The sequence below is a fragment of the Montipora capricornis genome, chromosome 14 (genome assembly GCF_036669925.1).
Source record: "Montipora capricornis isolate CH-2021 chromosome 14, ASM3666992v2, whole genome shotgun sequence".
Lineage (NCBI taxonomy): Eukaryota > Metazoa > Cnidaria > Anthozoa > Scleractinia > Acroporidae > Montipora > Montipora capricornis.
The window spans coordinates 4,890,853-4,909,733 of record NC_090896.1 but is presented as its reverse complement, the minus strand read 5'-3'; the positions used below and the strand labels follow the sequence as shown (position 1 = coordinate 4,909,733).

The 18,881-nt window shown below is 40.4% G+C and overlaps 1 protein-coding gene across 1 annotated transcript in view; it reads left to right on the top strand.

Annotated features, from left to right (window-relative positions):
- The first annotated feature begins 1,481 nt into the window (after nt 1–1,481).
- Nucleotides 1,482–18,881, top strand: part of LOC138033615 (protein argonaute-2-like) — a 45,722-nt gene continuing 28,322 nt past the window's right edge. Inside the window, exons 1-9 of the mRNA XM_068881408.1 lie at nt 1,482–1,697; nt 1,773–2,059; nt 2,446–2,499; nt 4,402–4,669; nt 6,105–6,417; nt 10,180–10,363; nt 12,729–12,851; nt 14,732–14,759; nt 16,916–17,118. Of these exons, the coding sequence (XP_068737509.1) occupies nt 1,679–1,697; nt 1,773–2,059; nt 2,446–2,499; nt 4,402–4,669; nt 6,105–6,417; nt 10,180–10,363; nt 12,729–12,851; nt 14,732–14,759; nt 16,916–17,118 (1,479 nt within the window). The 5' untranslated portion in view covers nt 1,482–1,678. The remainder of the gene's footprint in view (nt 1,698–1,772; nt 2,060–2,445; nt 2,500–4,401; nt 4,670–6,104; nt 6,418–10,179; nt 10,364–12,728; nt 12,852–14,731; nt 14,760–16,915; nt 17,119–18,881) is intronic.

The window sequence follows — 18,881 nt, the reverse complement described above, 5'->3', positions numbered from 1 at the left end:
GAGAGCATTATCATTAAAGAAATCGAAAAAAACTTGATGAGAACTGATGCGATGTTGTGTAATACCTTGTTGTCAGACAGACGCAGGCTCATCACAAAAACATTTCTTGCCTTTTCGCGTACTTCTAAACGTCGGAATTGATCCAAACTTTCCACAAAAAAAGTTTTTTTCTCCTTTTTGGCTTTATTCAAAGAGAAATTTGGCATTCCGACGAAAACATTTTTAGTTTAGCAAAGCTTAACGCAATCATTTACCATATAAGGTCAAACCAAGGTATATGAGCTGATAACCGAGATTGAGTGAACCAATCAGAGCACGCGAAATGCATTATCCGAGGTTGAGAATTTAATAATTAATAATAGTCCTCTAGTAGCGTTGCCAATCAGAATGCAGGATTTGCATTAGTCTACTAGTTGGGTGAAACTAATTTGAATTAGTAGAATTCTACTAGTATACTAGTGCAAATGCTGTAATCTGATTGGCTGAGCTCATAATCTAATCCCTTGTTAAGGACGTTCGCGCCCATTGCTACTTAGCACTTTTTCAAGCATGTCACGCACACGTCATGCATCGCAGACCAGAAAGGTAAACACGATGCTAAAGCAAGGAACGTGAAAGCGTGTGGCACCATGGGATAGCTGTGCACCCAGGTCTTCTCGGAAATGTCACGCAATGACGTGACAGCGCGAATATACCATTGCTTTGAGAACTTCGCAGCGATTGTACTCTCTTGAATGCTTGGTGACCCCTATTTTTCTTTCCGTAGATCACTTCCTTTTCTGATTTTGTCCATTTTAACCAAAAATAAAAAAAGTCTGTGCGTGAGAAGTTACAAATATTTCGCCTTTTATGCTCTCGTGCGATAGAAGTTTTCTTTCTTAGACTACTGATGTATCGTTTTTCAAGGTCTATTTCACCTCAGAAAAAGACATCAGCTGCAAAGGGTAATTTAGTTATATTAGTTATGTTTAATTGAGTACATTTACCTGATCTAAATTTCACTAATGCAGCTTTTTTATTGCCGACAGTTGTAAGCTAAGATCGTCTTAAAGTAACGCAATCTTCTAAATTTCGAAAAAGAGCACGGTGACCCCTATGTTTTTGCCTTTTTGGCAGAAGTAGATCACTACCTTTCTGCCAGGCAAGTTTAAAAAAAAATCTGTTCGCGGGAACATTTTGGACGCGAACGTCCTTATAGTATCACCTAACCAGTGGACTAATGCAAATCCTGCATTTTGATTGGCTACGCTATTAGAGGACTATTGTTAATAGTCCTCGAGTAGCGAAAGGCGTGATGCTTTCTTTCGTTTACTTTATTATTGCCTTTTTTGTCCGACTAGTTGGGTGATATTAAAACAATTAGATCCTTCGCCATCAAGGGCCACGGGCACCCACCTGTGGGCAACTGTAGGCACCGTCCAGTAAATTGTGCTGTCCGTGCATTCTGATTGGCTAGTACGGAGCTCCACTGTTAAACCGCTGACTTCAGCCATTTCAGAATCTCTAAATATGGCGCAAGGAAAAAGTGAAGCAACTGTAACAGCATTGTATTAACAGAACTTGGCGTCCAATGATGAACCTGATTTCAATTTTGAACTGATCCCAAAGTCTTCCAAAAACAGATTTAATTTATTTTCACGAGATTACAAAAACGAAAACTTAATCTACGGATCGTTCAATGGCATCCAACAATCCTGGTTTGTTTATAATTTATATACTGATCACGATGTGAACTTCTTCGAGATCTTTTGACTATTTTGTCTTTGTTTCAGCAAATCGCGTTGGTGGAGACTTCGCTCCTCCTAAAAGACCAAATTTTGGAACGATTGGGCGGCAAATCGCTTTGAGAACAAACTTCTTTCGAGTGAAACTTCCTCAAGGAGATATTCACCACTATGACTTGTCAATTTCTCCTGATAAATGTCCTAGAAGAGTTAATCGAGAAGTCGTCGAGGCCATGGTTAGCACTTATCACAAAGTTTTCGAGTCGCAGAGACCAGTTTTTGATGGAAGGAAAAACTTGTACAGTAGCAAGGCACTGCCGATCGGACGAAAACCAGTAAGCTCAATTTTGCTTGATCACCTGTCGTTTTGGCTCAATGTTTTATATGTAATTGACAAAGACCTGAGCAAAAAAAATTGGCCCACTACAGTTAAACGTTAATATTACTTGTGGTAAGTGTATTTTCGTAGTTTCCAGCACCTAGCCTGTCAACAACGTAATACAGTGTAGTTCTCTTGAACTGCAGTCGACCTTCTCCACAATGGCCTCCTTGGGGACAAAAGAAACTGGCCGTTGTGGAGAGGTGGTCGTTGTAGAGAGGTTAAAATAAGAGTGAATGTATGGACTGTCCTCCAGGACACCAAAGAGTGACCGTTGTAAAGAAGTGGTCTTTAGTGGAGGTTCAACTGTACATTTTATTGATCTTGATTAATTCATTTCAGGTTGAATTCCATGTCACTCTTCCAACAGAAAACAGCAAGGACAAAACCTTCAAGGTATACGCAAAATGGCTTCGTTTAGTTACAGAGCCATGGAAGTACTGTAGGCTATATTCTATAAATAGAACACTTTATGAATGACCTCTTGATTCAGAACAAAATCAATTACTCCAATCGGACAGGGAAAATTTAATTGTTGAATGAAAGTACATTTTTGATAGCCTAATCAATATTTTCCTACCTGATTCATCTGATGACCTACATGTAGTTTGTACCACTTATTGGTCATAATGGAAGGATAACATGAAAGGAAAGGAAAGGAAATTTATTTAAGTGTCTAGTAGATTTAGCACTGGAGCACTAATTGGGGACACTGTAAAGTGAAGTTAACAATTAACACAACAAGTCAAATGTTAGTTTTTGATCCAATATTATTATTGTTTGGATCACGTTATGCTGCCAGGACAGGAAGAGAATCTTTTCAAAAGAAGACAATCTGGCTTAATAATATGTTGGTTATCAGGTTGTTGTTGCCAGTTTTTCTCCAACTGCTCTGCAAAATTTGCTTCGTCTTCTATTGAAAAGATTATTTTCCTGCTCTGGAAGCTTAACGACATCCAAACAATAATAATAATTATTATTGTTTGGTCATGTTATACTTCCATTATGACCCCAAGGAATACAATGTAATTAAAAATTATTATTCCATGAGCACACATTGGATATGAGATGGTAAATAGCCCACGAGCTATGTAGCACCAAGTTGGTTCTAACCAGTCTTAAATCCAGCAAGTGTGAATGGGATGATTGTTTTATTAAATTTTCATTAAATTCTGAATGCTTGGACATTTGGAATATAAGCCAATCAGTTTCCAGCTTGGCAACACTTGATCCAATCAGTTTCCATATTACTTTTACAATGCATGTCACACAATATATGAGCTATTAACCAAGATTGAGTGAACCAATAGAAACACAATATCCGAAGTCAAAAATTTAAGAACAGTGCTTAACCAAAATATTTCAATGTTATCATAACATTCATCAGTTGACTACCAGGAAAAACTCAACTGATGAAGACAAACACTGTTATTGCTCAGAGATGGTAATTCTTTGTCTTCTTTTTGTGGCCATTACAGAGGATATTATATGGCCTCGTGGGGTCATACAGATTTTATCTTTGAGTGCTGAAAGTATCTCTCACAAGTGAGTGAAGTGAACCAGTGAGAGATACTTTCAGCATGAAAAGATAAAATTTGTATCCCCAAGTGGCCTGCATGTAATGTTCTGTTTATTATATAGATATTGATGAAATGTCCATATTTAAAACAACTTGTTTTACTCATTTTTCAAATGATGAAAAAGTGCTCACCAACCACTAGAACACGCATGTTGTGTAACATGAAACAAGATATGAAGTCGTGTTCATTACGACGAGGACACCTATATGAATTCTCACATGTGGAAGATAAAAATGTTATGTTCACTGCTCGCAGTGGATATATGATTTTCAAGTAAAAGGAAATAAATAAATAATAAAAAGATAATCATACTCAAAAATTTTATTTTCAATCAATGATTTTCTCTTTCACCACAGTAGACAACTTTCGTAGTCTGGGTCAATGGGTCATATCACTCAGTCTTTTGGACAGGTGGATTTCAATCCATTTTGTCAGTTTCCAATAATATTAATATTCAGTGTTAAAGACAAGAACATAACAGCAGGTAAACTTTCTTCATTCTCAACTCTGCGAGAGCTGCAACTTATTGAATACTTTATTTATGGTGTCCTCCTTGAAAATAGTTCTTGCCTTTCTAGATTTTCCTTCACATTTTGCTTGTCAAGAACTTTGGAACTGTTTAGATTTCCCCCAACCCTACTTTTTTTGCTTTACTTATTATTAAATTTTATTTATTCATGTGCTTACTGGTAATTGATTTCATCTGTTTGTGTACTAGGTGACAGTAAAATGGGTTGCTCAAGTCAGCTTATTCGCATTGGAGCAGGCACTAGAAGGCAAACACAATCAGATCCCGTTTGAGACAATCCAGGCTCTTGATGTCGTGCTGCGACATTTACCATCGATGAAGTATACATCAGTAGGAAGATCTTTCTTTTCTCCCCCTGAAGGCTACTACCATCCCCTGGAGAGTGGCCGTGAAGTATGGTTTGGATTTCATCAGAGTGTGAGGCCATCCCAGTGGAAAATGATGCTTAACATTGATGGTCAGTGAGAAATATAAGTTGATCCTTGTTGTTGCAGTGAAAATCTGATAAGATTCTGGGCGCCTGTTTCTTGAGAGTGCCACTAACTTTTGGGAATGTAAATGTACAATGTGTACTGCCATCTGCTTGTTTTATAATTAAGGTAGTCTTTTAGTATGCTTACAAGTAGTATGGCTTTTTTATGCTTTTAGGGAATTGTAACACACTAAAAGTTTCATTAGTTTTGAGAAATAGGCCCCAGTGTCCTTATTAAGCATATTTAATACTAATCAGTATTAAAGGGGTGCTGCCATGTTACTTTTGGATGTTTTATGACAAAACGCTCAACATTTCTGAAAAGTCAATGAAACGATATCAGAGAATTTTTAACAGGATGATTTGGGCGTTTTTTTTTTAAATAAACGCCTCATCTAAGATTGGAAAAAAATGGCCAAAATTCCAAGTTTCAGTAAGTTTAACTACAATGCTTATATGTAGAGTTAGGTTTCCTTATTGGTGCGAAGATAGATAATAATGGATTCTGATAAAAAAATATATAACATTATTTTTGGTCCCAATTCAATCAAAGACGATTTAAAATTACATGTATTGAATTAAGGCTTAAATAGTGTGACACTGTCCCTTTCAGTTGTCCATTTTCTGTCCTTATTGTGTACATTGCTTGTTTTGGTCTTAAATTATGCAATTTGAGGTGCAGGGATGGCGTAGTAATGAGAGCACTCGCCTCCCACCAATGTGATCTGGGTTCGATTCCCAGACTCGGCGTCATATGTGGGCTCAGTTTGTTGGTTGTCTACTCTGCACTGAGAGGTTTTTCTCCGGGTACTCCGGTTTTCACCTCTCCTCAAAAACCAACATTTGTGTTAATTTGTTGATTTAAGTTTACAGTGTCCCCAATCAAGTGAAAATATGATCCTCGCAGTTAAAATTGAACGCAATTTTAGCAATTGCGTAGAGAAGGCTGAAAATTTCAGGACTTCAACGGAGTTTAACTCCGTGACCTCGCGATGCCGGTGCGACGCTCAAACCATGATTGCAAGGATCATAGCCTCACTTGATATCATATCCGCCGTTCAGTATTATAATACATTTCATTTATCATTTCGTTTATTGATTCATCACGGGAATATTTGAACCCACAAATGACCAACTCCCAACATCAGTGGCTTCATAGCCAGAGCGTCGGACCGACATCGCGAGGTCACGGGTTCAAACCACGTTGAAATCATGAATTTTTCAGGCTTCTCTACGAAATTCATACGAAGTTCATAACAGTTACTGCGAAGATCATAACTTTACTTGATTTCATATGCGCAGTTCATTTTATATATCATTTCGTTCAGTGTTCCCAATATAGTGCTCCAGCGCTGGAAGGCTAGATTTTAATTGTGTCTAAATGTTGTTTTTCATATCACTATTATCATTTTTCTTGTAGTGTCGGCAACAGCATTTTACAAATGCCAACCCGTCGTGGAGTTCATGTGCGAGGTCCTTCGAAAATCGCAACAGGATCTTCAGCAAGGTAGGCCCTTGGCAGATGCAGAGAGAATGAAGTTCAGCAAAGAGATCAAAGGTCTCAAGGTTGAGATAACTCACTGTGGCACTATGAAAAGAAAATACAGAGTGATAAATGTGACGAAGCTGCCAGCGCATTCCTTGAAATTTCCGCTCAAGCAGATGGAAACAGAGCAGCTACAGGAGATAACTGTCGCTAAATATTTCCAGGAAAAGCATTCAAGGAGACTACAGTAGGTTCACTTAAATTTTTAAAAATACCTCTGTTGTAATACAATAGAGATATTAGGGAACTTAAGCACACTCGTTTTTGAGACGTGGATGGCAACCGGAGGTGAATATTTCGCTCGGCGGGATAGCGGTCGCTCCCAGATTATTATACTTAGGTCTCTAATAGTGTTCATTAAAGATACTTAGCGATATAAATGTGGTTGTGTGAAGACAAGTTAAAAGGGAGAACAATTCACTTCCGGTTGCCGTCCGCATCTCAAAACCATCACGTTTACTTAAAACGCGAACGGCAAAAGTGACCACGTGACCATGATTTTCCCGCCATTTTCTACGTTTGCCGGCTGCCGCTCGCCGTTTCTACGTGAAAGTAGCCATTTTCGCGTTTTAGGCCGTTTACGTGAAATTTTCTTCTACATAAGAAGTTGTTTGCGGAAAAGAAGTACCCCAAAACCATTTTTCGGTATGCCAAAGGAGGGAAAATTAGGTTTCATGGTTATAGATAGTTCGTAACTGACTCCTCGCCGCAATTTTCTTCATGAACTCACGTTGACTCTCTATTGACCGACAAAACAGCTTCATCGAAACGGGTGAGGAATTTCATTTTATATGGCGTTTTTTTCTACAAAGAATGTTTAAAACGACTCCGAGTTTTTGTTTTTGCTTTCTAGTAACTAAATACTCGAGTTGCCGTGGGTCACGAGAAGTCACAACCTTCTCTCCATTTTACGTCAAATGGCTAAAGCTCTCTAATGTAGCCACATTGCAACGGTGGCCCGGTTGGTTGGGCATCGGACTACCTCGCGTAGTCCGATAGGGTTCGAGATCCCATCGCGCCCTCGTCGTTCCCCGATAGGACCAACAACCAGGGTTTTAAAATAGGAGAAAGTGCTTAATTAACCTTTGTTATTTCATTTGTAAATGGTTAGACTTCCAAGTCTTCTCGACTAAGGACTATCAAGTTCATCAAAATTCCACGGACTTTTTTATAGACTCCCGTGTCTATAAAAAAACGATCCAATGTTCCCGGAGATTAGGGCTCGGAGCTGCCGGTGTTGTGATCTGTCCTTTGTTATCAGCAAATGTGGCGGGTTTGTCTCGTGCGATCCCTTAACATAAGCAAACTATCATTAAGTAAAGTACGATCGTCCGGGTGAGTGTAGTCCTGAGAAGGACTGTTTGAGATGACATTGACTGACGTTTCGACAACCTGAGCGGAAGTTGCCGTGGGTCACGCGAAGCCGTTTCACAGGACTACACTCACCCGGACGATCGTACTTTACTTAATGATATGACTCCTGGGTTCAAACCATTTACAATAAGCAAACTATATTCGTGATCCGTTCAATGAGATTTAAGGACGTTCGCGAGAAAATTTTCTAGCATTGATTTTTTTCTGCAAATTTTACCATTGAAAGATGATGAATTAGTGATGTCAGAAATGTAAAAAAAATAGGGGGTCACCGACTTCGTTTTCGAGAAAAACGTTCCTTAAACAACAAGTTCGCATTTAGCAACCATAGTTTCATGCGCCTTGCAGCCGCAAGACGGCAGGATTCCATGTCCCGACGACAGAAATCTTGAATTTTTTTTAACTTCCCACATTGATCTTTTGTTCATTTTTGGACAATATGGAGATAATTGTAAACAAAATCTGTTTCTGAAAAGAAAAGTAGGGGTCACCGAACATCCAAGATCGTTAAATCCAAGCAAAGCTATAGCAATGGCCATCTGCCCTATCATTGTTCATTTTAGTTACATGATGTGGCACGTGAATTTGCGTGCCCTGTAAGGATGCGCAGTAGCAATGGGCGCGAACGTCCTTAAACCCATAACCTTTGCGATACAAGTCAACATCAACAAAATGTACATGCCAAGGTACTTAGGCGGCCTCTTACACAGTCTGAGGCAGTGTGGTCCTGTTGTTAGGGCGCTTACCTTGAGATTCGGAGTTTCCGGGTTCAAGACCCGCTCTAACCAATTCGATTATCTTACTACGATTCTCAGTTGAGTGCCGGAAAGTTACCATGTTGTCAAGGGCAACTTGCTTCGTTTCCAAGGGTAACTTTTTGGGGTTTGACGTCATTTCACTGGTCACCAGTTTGAGCTTAACCGTTACCATTCGTAGATTTTGGCGGGCCCTGAAAGTTACTCTTGGAAACGAAGCAAGTTGCCCTTGACAACTTTGGTAACTTTAACACTGAAACTCTGTCACCAAACTTCCCTAGTATAATACTCAAGGGAGAATCATAGTAATTCTAAACTCACGAAAAAGGTAAAGTCTGCAAACGAGCCAAGTTTCCATGGCATGAAGCGACTACGAGTATTTATGCTCCCTCCTGGATGGGATGCCAGTCCACCGCAGAGTTACCCCCAGCATTTCGCCGGTACCCATTTATACACCTAAGTGGAGAGAGGCAACGTGGGAGTAAAGTTGTCTTGCCCAAGAACACAACGCACTGTTCTCGGCCAGGACCCGAACCCGGAACATTCGATCCGGAGTCGAGCACACTAACCATGAGGCCACCGCGCCTCCCACAAACTCTCACCAAAATATATATATACAAGAAAAAAAGAAAAGCGATGAATAAAGAATTATCATTACAAAGAGACAAGCTAGAAGTGCAATAGTTGTGTGTAAGTTTGGTAGTCCCTGGTTTAACTTCTCGGCCGCACGTGTAAATAGCCAACTGGTTTGCCTCCGGCCAGTTGGGATTCTTAACAGTTTTTGTCGTTCTGTTCTGTCGTTTCCTTGTGTTTCATTGGCCCTGAAAAGCCCCTATGGGGAGCGGGCAATTAAGTATTCATTGTATTGTATTATACCATAAGCCTTTTTGAGACAAGCTTGCCACATTTTGCCGGAGAATTCAGAGCAGACCACAACACCGGGAACGCCGTATCCTGCTCTTTTCGCATAGTGTGTGGGATCACACACAGAGTTTATGAACAAGGATTGTCAGACAGGGCCTATGGTTTATAGTCCTCAGCCGAAAAGAATTGAAAGTGTAACCACTTGCGGATGTAATTATAAAGGCAGCACTTTCTCCTCGGTTAGTTTACTGCGATTTTCATAATTCTGCGGAATCTCATCTTCAAGCGCCAACAGCCAACCTACATTTTGGCTTCCATCAATCAAACTTCTGACGCCAAGCCGAGAGTTTACCCGAAACCACGGATGCCCAAAATAAACTGATGGGTGACATAATTGCCAATCAGTATCCTTGGTTTCCACGGTAGATTCGTTTATTCGAACTCGTCGCCGATGGTACTGAAGCAATGGAATCTATACGAATCTTTTTGCTGAAGAACTTCTAGGAAGATATCATAAAGGTATTCGATCTGGAAATCAAACGGAAACTCCAACTCACTTTCCAGAGGCGGAGTCGATCTTCCAGGAAATTTGGTTGATGGGAGCTGAAACGCAGTCTTACGCTTAGGGCTTGAAGGTGAGATTCCGCAGATTTATGAAAATCGCAGTAAAAACCCTGAGTGTTGGTCTGGCCAGGGTCGAATTTAAGACCTCCTGCACGCTAATTAGATACTCAAACAACTGAGCTAATTGGTCGGCAGTCAGTGTAGTGCAATAAGAGTTTGAGTCCGGAGTGTTGGAACCTTTTGAATTTTCTCAGCATGTTTTCATGAACGTAATGCTTAAACTGTTTAAGGGCCGATTATTAATTCATCTCATCTTCATCAGCATTTGTCGCGCGTTTGAAATTGATCTCAGGCACAGTATGTTGTCTTGACTTGCATATTGGTTCCCGCAGATACCCACACCTTCCATGCCTTCAAGTCGGACAGGAACAAAAGCATACCTACCTACCGGTGGAAGTCTGCAACCTTGTCGCTGGTCAGCGGTGTATAAAAAGACTATCAGATCAGCAGACTGCTAAAATGATTCGAGCGACTGCGAAGATAGCCCCGGACCGAGAAAACGAGATTTTAAATCTGGTAAGACACGAAAACTAGTAGTTTTATCTTAAGGCTGTTTTTCTCTCAGACTAACGACAGTCTTAGTGGGACTGTTTGTAGAGAGCCAAATTAAAGATGCTATCGTTAAGAACGAAATGACAGAAAACAATAGTTTTCATCAACAATGACAATATTTGGAGAGATCTGTATAGGTAGCATCGGGTTTTCGTGATAGCAGGCGCGACTCCAGGGGAGGTGAAATGGGTGAATTTTCACCCCCCCTTTTTCTGAGCCCCCCTTCTTGCACAGACCTCAAACACCTCAACCAGGCTTTGGTTCTATTACATTATTACAAAAATTCACTCCCCGGGGTGCAGGGATGGCGCAGTGGTGAGAGCACTCGCCTCCCACCAATGTGGCCCGGGTTCGATTCCCGGACTCGGCGTCATATGTGGGTTGAGTTTGTTGGTTCTCTACTCTGAACTGAGAGGTTTTCTCCGGGTACTCCGGTTTCCCCTCTCCTAAAAAACCAACATTTGACTTGATTTACTTTCATTGTTCATTTCAGGTTACAGTGTCCCCAATTAGCGCTCCAGCGCTAGAATGACTAGACACTTAAATAAAGTTCCTTTCCTTTCCCATTTCAAAATCCTGGATCCGCGCCTGGATAGGGCATATTGCAGCCCGCTGTTTGTCGTAAAAGAATGAAAGTTCTCCTAAGAACATGGGCGATTAAGCACAACACAATCTGTTATGTTCGTGCAATGAAAAAGACCCGCTACAGATTCCACTCCGCGCAGCGCCGCGTTGTAAATAGTGGATCTTTGTTTCTGCGTCGTGTTCTTGTGCTTGCGTTATGGTTCATTTTTACTTAACACGAATCTCTTGTGCTTGCGTTTAAGCTTTTGCTTGCGTCGCTAGTGAAAGCATTACTTCATTCGAATAGGCCATGTCCGAGTTCATGTCCGCCTCTTCTTCAAAGCGAGTCCAAGTGCGAAGTTTTTCTTATGAAAATTAGTTTTCATTCATATGCAAAGTAGAACTAATTACCATCACAAAAACTTCGCACTTAAACCTGCTTTGAAGAGGAGGAAGACGTGAACTCGGAAATGGCCAATTTGTTTCCTCTTGACAACTTTCTCAATATATCAATGTAGATTCCAAGCAAGATATGAACAAAAAGTTTGGTACACGAGAGACAGCCAAAAAATCAAATAAGGCTTCTTTCATTTTTGAAAAAACGCAAATTTAAGCTTGACGTTTGCCGTAATGCGATGCAAAATTTCTTGAATCTCTTTGCCTTTCTCGTCCTGACTGAACGACATGGAATAACATGTGATTGTGTAGAGGAAGTGAGCCCCTGATCCAACGGCCTCCGACGGAACTTTATTTTTGATTCCAAAACTCGCTTTAACATCCATTCAACTTTTGTTGAACGAATGCGGGGCAGATGTTGAAACCATTTAAATGAGCCTTACACGTGGCTTACCTAAGTTTTTTTGGGAAAACGACATAAAAATTGTACCAAAACGTACAATGCACGTGCACGTGCAATGACGTATCTATGTCCTTAACCATAGTAACAAGTCTCTATCCAGGCTGCAGCCTGGGACTGAATACCAGGCCTCTCGTGAAGCTTTGTTGAATCAAATGATCCCCAGCAGTCAACATCGTTCAACACAATCGAACTGATGTTGAAACAAATGTCGAAGCTGTTTGCCCCGGGCCTTAAAGCGAAGAAATGGTAAAATTTCGTTACCAAACCTATAAAATGATTCTTTTGTCACGTTTCTTTTGCCATAAGCGTAGTCATCGCTTTAACGGCCCCATTTACCATTCTTGATACCAGGTAAAATCGTAGAATCCGAAGAATCGTAGAATCAGAGAATGATTCCTAAAGCAAATCGAACACTTCAGTTGTAAAATAGGAAGAATCGCGCGTTTATTTTTGACATTTCGACTGACCGAAATGTCGATAGTCGGCTCTACGATCGTTTATAATAAACAGCCTTTTTTACGAACGTCTACGACTGCTTGCGATCTGCGATCTTTTGCGATCGTCTGCGATCACGTGGAAACCAGGCTTTAGAAAAGGGTTCGCAAAGCAAACGTGAGAAATTGGATCGATTCGCGATGGGATACGAAAACAAAGAAGAGAAGCAAAACTGTAGATTTCCTGTCTTTTTCTTTCGTTTCACACGTCTTCAAGTTAATGAGCAATGCTGTATTCCCTGTGGAGGTCAGCGCGCCTCAATGTCAAGCAATGGAAAAGCGCGGCAATTACGTTTGTTTTTTAATATTACAGAACGAGACTTTTCTCGATTGTAAGTAAATGTCCTTGAAAACAAGAGGCATTCTGCGCGATGACCGCAACTTGTATCACTATGTTTTGTTTTACTTGCAGGTCAGAAAAGCTGATTTTAACAACGACCCCTACGCCAATGACTTTGGCATTTCGATTAGCGATAAAATGGTGGAGTTATCAGGGCGTGTTCTCGATGCGCCCAAACTGCAGTATGGTGGACAGGTATTTTATTTTCTCAAGGACATTTATCCATTGGTTCATCCTTGGGTTTGCGAATGTCTGTATATAATTATTACAGAGGTCTAGCATAGTCTTTTCAGGAAGCGGCAAACGGTGCTTGGCAGAATGAAGTAAATGTATACAGAAGCCCATGCCAAGGAGCGTATAACTTCATTGTACTTGTGGAACGGCGTTTTTAAGGACCGAGTTATTTTTGAATTGATTTTCTAGTGAATCTAGACGTACCTTTTCAGCTAATCACAAGTCTTGCTTTGAGCATTAAGCAATAGAGAACGTTTTCCGTGTTTCCACAGCCTCATCTAAACACAAGGGGGAGTAGGGAGAAATTCGAGACAGTTATGCAAACCCGAGACGCAGTCGAGGGTTTTCATAACTGACGAAAATTCTCCCAACTTCCCCGAGTGTTTACATGAGGTTATGGAAAAAGAGGAAAAAAGTCCCTTATTGCTTTTTCATTCGACAAATGAATGAAACAGCTGGTTTTTTACTTCTTGATTCAAACAGATTTTCTTGATACACGCTCATATTTTCTAAAAGCCAATCAAAACGTGCGTCTGATGATACATAACCAATCAAAATTCGTGTGATGTCACAGCCGTGTTTCCGTACTCTCATCTTAACTTCATCTAAACACAGCTATTGACCGATGACAGTGTGCGTACTATCCCAATTATTTTATAAATTCAGTTAGTACCCACGGGATTGAGAATGGTCACTCCTACAATAGCAAGCCAAATTGTATTTAAGAACTCGTCTAAAAATAGCTTTATCTGTGAAAACACCGTTACATAGACCTGGTATTGGAGTTGTAGTCTCCTGGTAAACGGTCTCCGGATGTGTATTTGATAGACGAAACTGAGAAGCGGTCCTCGCACTTATCTGTACACTTTAACGAAAAGTGTGACATTTTTAGCGTGACGTAAGCGGTGAAAAATGTGATTTGTTCTGCAACCATACAAATACTGAACCAACAGTAGAAATAACGACATGTACAAAAAATAGCGGAATGTTTGTTTCTGTTCAATAGCACCAGAGTTTGGTCATATCTCGCACTTATTAACCCAGTGACACGTCAAACGCCCTAGGACGCCCCCGGTTGACGAAAAAAATTGTCTGACTTTAGACAGAGGAAAATCTGTTAAGTCTCACTTCCAGGGGTCATTGGGTCATTTTTGTGACGTTACCATGACAACAGGAAAGCTTTACAAAAACGCTCTATATTTTGGCTTTAGTTGCTGATATCTGAAATACGAACTCGGTGACCCCAATTTTTTATTGCACAAAAGTGATCAGCAGGCCAAGATGAAACTCTCTGCAAGGTTGAAAAAAGATCTGTGAAGCAGATTCAGAGGTACTTTAAATTTTCAATTATTTAAGGTGGCTCTGAATCCGCTCCACATATTTTTTTTAAACTTTGTAGAAAAGTTTCATTCTGGTGTGCTGATTACATTTCAGAAATAAAAAAAAGCGGGTCACCGAGTTCGTTCTTGAGATATGAGGAGCTAAAGCCAAAATATGGGGTGTTTTTGCAGGGCTTTCCTGTTGCTACGGTAACTTTTTATATCACAAAAATGACGTATCCATTCCCGCATCCATAGTCATAACCGCGGGCTGATTATCAGGCCATCCGTGAAGCTTTGTTTAATCAAATGTTGATGTTGTTTTGAAACTGTTTGCCCACCCCGCGGGCAGTCAACATCGTTCAACAAAATCGAACGGATATTGAAGCAAATGTTGTGGCCGTTTGCTCGGCCTTTACGTTTTTGTTAGGGGTCATTTTGAAATTTGGCAAAGTCGCACAAATAAGAGCGTGCCCTTCACTCAATCTAACTTCATTGTGTTAAACTTTGATTATTCTCCAGGACAAACCAAAGATCTCTCCCGAAAAAGGTGAGAAAGAGATAAATGCCAAGTAAGAGTGCATTTGTTGCATATTCATCTCATATCCCGAACGATGAACATAGCTTAAATACTTGTTTACCCGAAGGCCGTTCCATGCCGGGTTATTTTATAATTGATACATTAAGTTTTGTTATTCACGTTTTTTTTTTGCGTTTGGTACGGTAGAACACTTAACTGACTAAAGGACAGAGTTTGGCTTGTCTAGCTTGATGGTAGAACTAAGGGAAATGTGAGGCTTACGATCCAATAGACCAAATATGACGAAAGTTAGTAAGTGAAAACCATATATATTTGAACGCGGAGCACCTTGCGAGCAGAGCCTCCTTCTTTCGTTTTCCTTACTAAGGTGGAGAAAAGGAGGCTCTGTCTGAATTGCGTCAACTCTTTGAAGCGGCCGCAGTTCGAACTTCTGGACTAGTCAATCTTGTTTTCTCTCTTCAAACTGGTTTTTCCAGTGCGAGCATCCGTTTAGTGATAAAACTGATGGTTATAATTGAGCCCGCTGTACCGTGAAAAACCAAAATGGCGACGAAATCTGGCATATTAGGCTTGGGTTCGAGACTGTATCCTAGCAGCATGCAGCGCATACTCGATAAAGATCTTACTCGATTCATGCAGAGTCTTTCTCGAGAACGCCAAAATCGAGCAAGCAAAAGAAAGGCTCAGCTAGCAGGGTGCACGTTAAGATGCTGATTATGGCAGTTATTGATAAACTTTAATTAATAACTGGGATGATCAGCACCTTGACAAAAAAGAACCGATGCTCACCGAGCCGAGCCTGGGGTGAACAATGGTTAGAGTGCTTGACTCCGGATCGAGTAGTCCGAGTTCGGGTTCTTGGCTGGAGACATTGTGTTGTGTTCTTAGGCAAAACACTTTACTCCCACGCTGCCTCTCTCCACCCAGGTGTATAAATGGGTACCGGCCAAAATGCTGGGGGTAACCCTGCGATGGACTAGCATCCCATCCAGGGAGGAGTAGAAATACTCCTAGTCGCTTCATGCTACAGAAACCGGAGATGAACGCCGGCCTTATGGGCCTCTCTAAGCTCATACCAGAGACCCTCATTGTGTCGGTCGTTTACGCGTCAGCAGACTTTTAAAATGAGGTATTTTTACTGTTTTCGTGTTAAAAATTCGAATCACCTTCATACAGAATTAAGTCTTGGTTACTTCAAAGACACAAAATTTTATTTTGAAAATAGAGCTTCTTTTATTTACATAAGCAGTATTGCTTCATTTACGCCGTCTTTGATTCCCTGGTTGTGGGAATAGTGCACTTTTTGGGACAGTTCCGTGGTTAGCTTGAAGTCCTCGCCTTGGGTAAAATACACCCAGTACGGAACTGTTTTCCGAAAAAAATTCATGTTCTACTATCAAACTTTTTTCCTTCTTCAAATATGTTCTTTATTAGACTGTTCTTAGCAAATACCTGAAAAAAAATCGGGGTTCACTGTGCTCGTTTGAGAGAAAAGGAGCATTTATTTCGCTATCGGGTTTAGTTTGAGCGAAATCTCTTACGTTTTGTACGTCCACGTGCTCATTTGCGCGCGCTAATGACGCGAAAATCGTGCGCAGTAGGGATGCGCAATGCAATACTAAGGAATTTCCTTAATCAATACGTTTGATAAAACCAGACTTTCCTGTAACTAAAACAGTTTAGAATTTAATATAAAACTTTAATAAAACAATTATTCCATTCGCCCTTATTAGATATGAGACTGGTTATTACCACCTCATATCCAACACGGGGTCATGGAATATGCACTTGATGTATGATCCCGAGGGAAGCAGTTAGTTTTGTTTTCCCGAATCGCAATCGATGTTGAATTGACCGTGTCAGTGCACAATCTTTTGCTTTCGCTTTGCACGAGTTCACAAATTAGTTGCGCATAATTTTATTGAAAGAATTGATTGGTTATCTTCTGGAAAAAAGGTGTGTTTTGTGCACCGTCGAGGCCAAAAATACAATCAAAAAGACTTTTTGAGTTTCATAACCATCTCCATGCATTAAATATATGGTCAGAGAGGTGAGATGCGCTTACTAGCGTCCAATGGCAGTCAACAAAGAGAAGTAGCGAACTGCTTTGAGGCGACAAATTTGCAGCGTTTATTACTCAACTATTATTGTAAACTGACTTTCAGGGGCATGGGATATGAGAGGAAAACATCTTTTCCATGGCATCGAGATAAATACTTGGGCCATCGCCTGCTTTGTTAATCCTGCCGAGTGCAGCCAACAAGTTCTGGGTAATTTCGCACATCAGCTTATGAGGACAAGCAGTGAAACTGGAATGCCAATTAGATCTGAGCCTTGCTTCTGTAGATACGCCAGACGAGCTGAGCAAGTAAGTTTAGAAGACTGAAGGGCTTAAAAAATTAATGGGCATTTTCGTGTTGGTAATTGGAAGCAAAGAAAGTTGGAAAATTTTTTTTACCGCAATTACTTGTAATCTCGCAATCTGATTGGCTAATTTGCCGTTGTCGATAAGAGTCTAGACAACATTGCTCACGTCGTGCTCGCGTCGATGTATCATGCAATGTAATACGCTCATTTTGAGCAAGAGAAAGTTGCTTTTTGGTCACGCACTGAAATAACCATTTTCTTTGACGTTGAATATCGTGGTAAAAAAACAAATCAAATGTGCCTCAGCGTTGTCTGTACTGTTATCGACAACGATGTTCGTCATCACAGTGGTCAAAATTTGTTGTGGACTCAAGAGGCGCATTTTGACCACTGTGATGACCAATATCGTTGTCGGTAAGAGTACAGGCACTTTCTAACTTTCCGCGCAACTATAGGTCGCTCCATGTTTTCTCAAACATTCACTTACGTTGTAGGGTCAAACTTCGTTTAATCTAAAAAGGCCAGATTTCAACGGATACCTCCATACACAAAAAAGCTTCACTTAAGTTGATTGACTGAAATATTGCCGGTTTTTCACTGAAGTGATCGGCAGCCATTTTTCCATTCGAGATGAGCTCAACTCCAGCATGATTAGTTTGGGGCACAATGTGGCCCGCAAGAATCGACGGACTGACCAGAGAAACGTCGGAGAAACTATGTGCCTATCTATGAAGTGATAAAGGGCGGTACCAGGAGCCCATCTGGAGCGTGCAACTTCCATACAGCGTCTGTGAAACGGCGTTTTCACAAGTTTGTTTATTTTTAGACTAGCCCTTCCCGCGAATTAGTTCAAAAAACAAAGACAGTTCCGGTTCGGTGACCCTATGACGTCAGCTTCATTTCTTGTAATTGGTCATCGGGCTCCTGTGGGAGTCTCATTAGCGGGAAATTCAATCTAAAAATAACCTTACTTGTGAAAACGCCGTTGCACGAAAATAGGTAAGTTGCACGCTCCGGGTGATGGGCTCCTGGCGGTACCTACTAATTCAAAGGTATTTTTGCGCGGCTTATGAATATGCGGGAAAAGCAGATCTTAACAAGTGTTATTGAAATCAAAAAAGAAAATTGGGGGTAACCACCCTTTTTTTCAAAGATAATTAATCAGCACTGTTATTTTGTAAAGAGCTATAAAATACAAAGCAATGTATATCGTTCTTTTCCAAATTGAAGTTTTAAAATTATTTCAGAAAAATGTATTGCATGGTTACCCCCCATTTTTTTTGGGATACCAAGAGCAGTTGCTAAGTTCTGCTTTCTCCGCATAGTTAAACCGCGCAAAAATATCCCTCTACAAGGGAGCACCACCCATGGGGAATGCCGAGTATCTCGAGATGCGCAAGACGTATGCGCAATAGCAATAGTAGGCACCGTCCTTAATTGATTTATTGATTGATTAACTGACTGATTGTTTTAACTGATGCTTTAGATAAAACAATCTATGGTTTAATTGATTATCTTCATCATCGTCATCATCGTTGTTTATCTAAAAAGCCTTTAATAATAATAATAATAATAATAATAATATTATTATTATTATTATTAGTATTATTATTAATCATAAGAAACTGTAGCAAACACTGCCAAAGAGTGCTCAATACACGTTTGTGTAGAGCAGTGTATATCTCAAGAACAATTAAGGTTTATCCTACACAATAGCTATTGTATTGCGCTTGTTTTAGCTCAGCCAGTCTTACACCACACCCC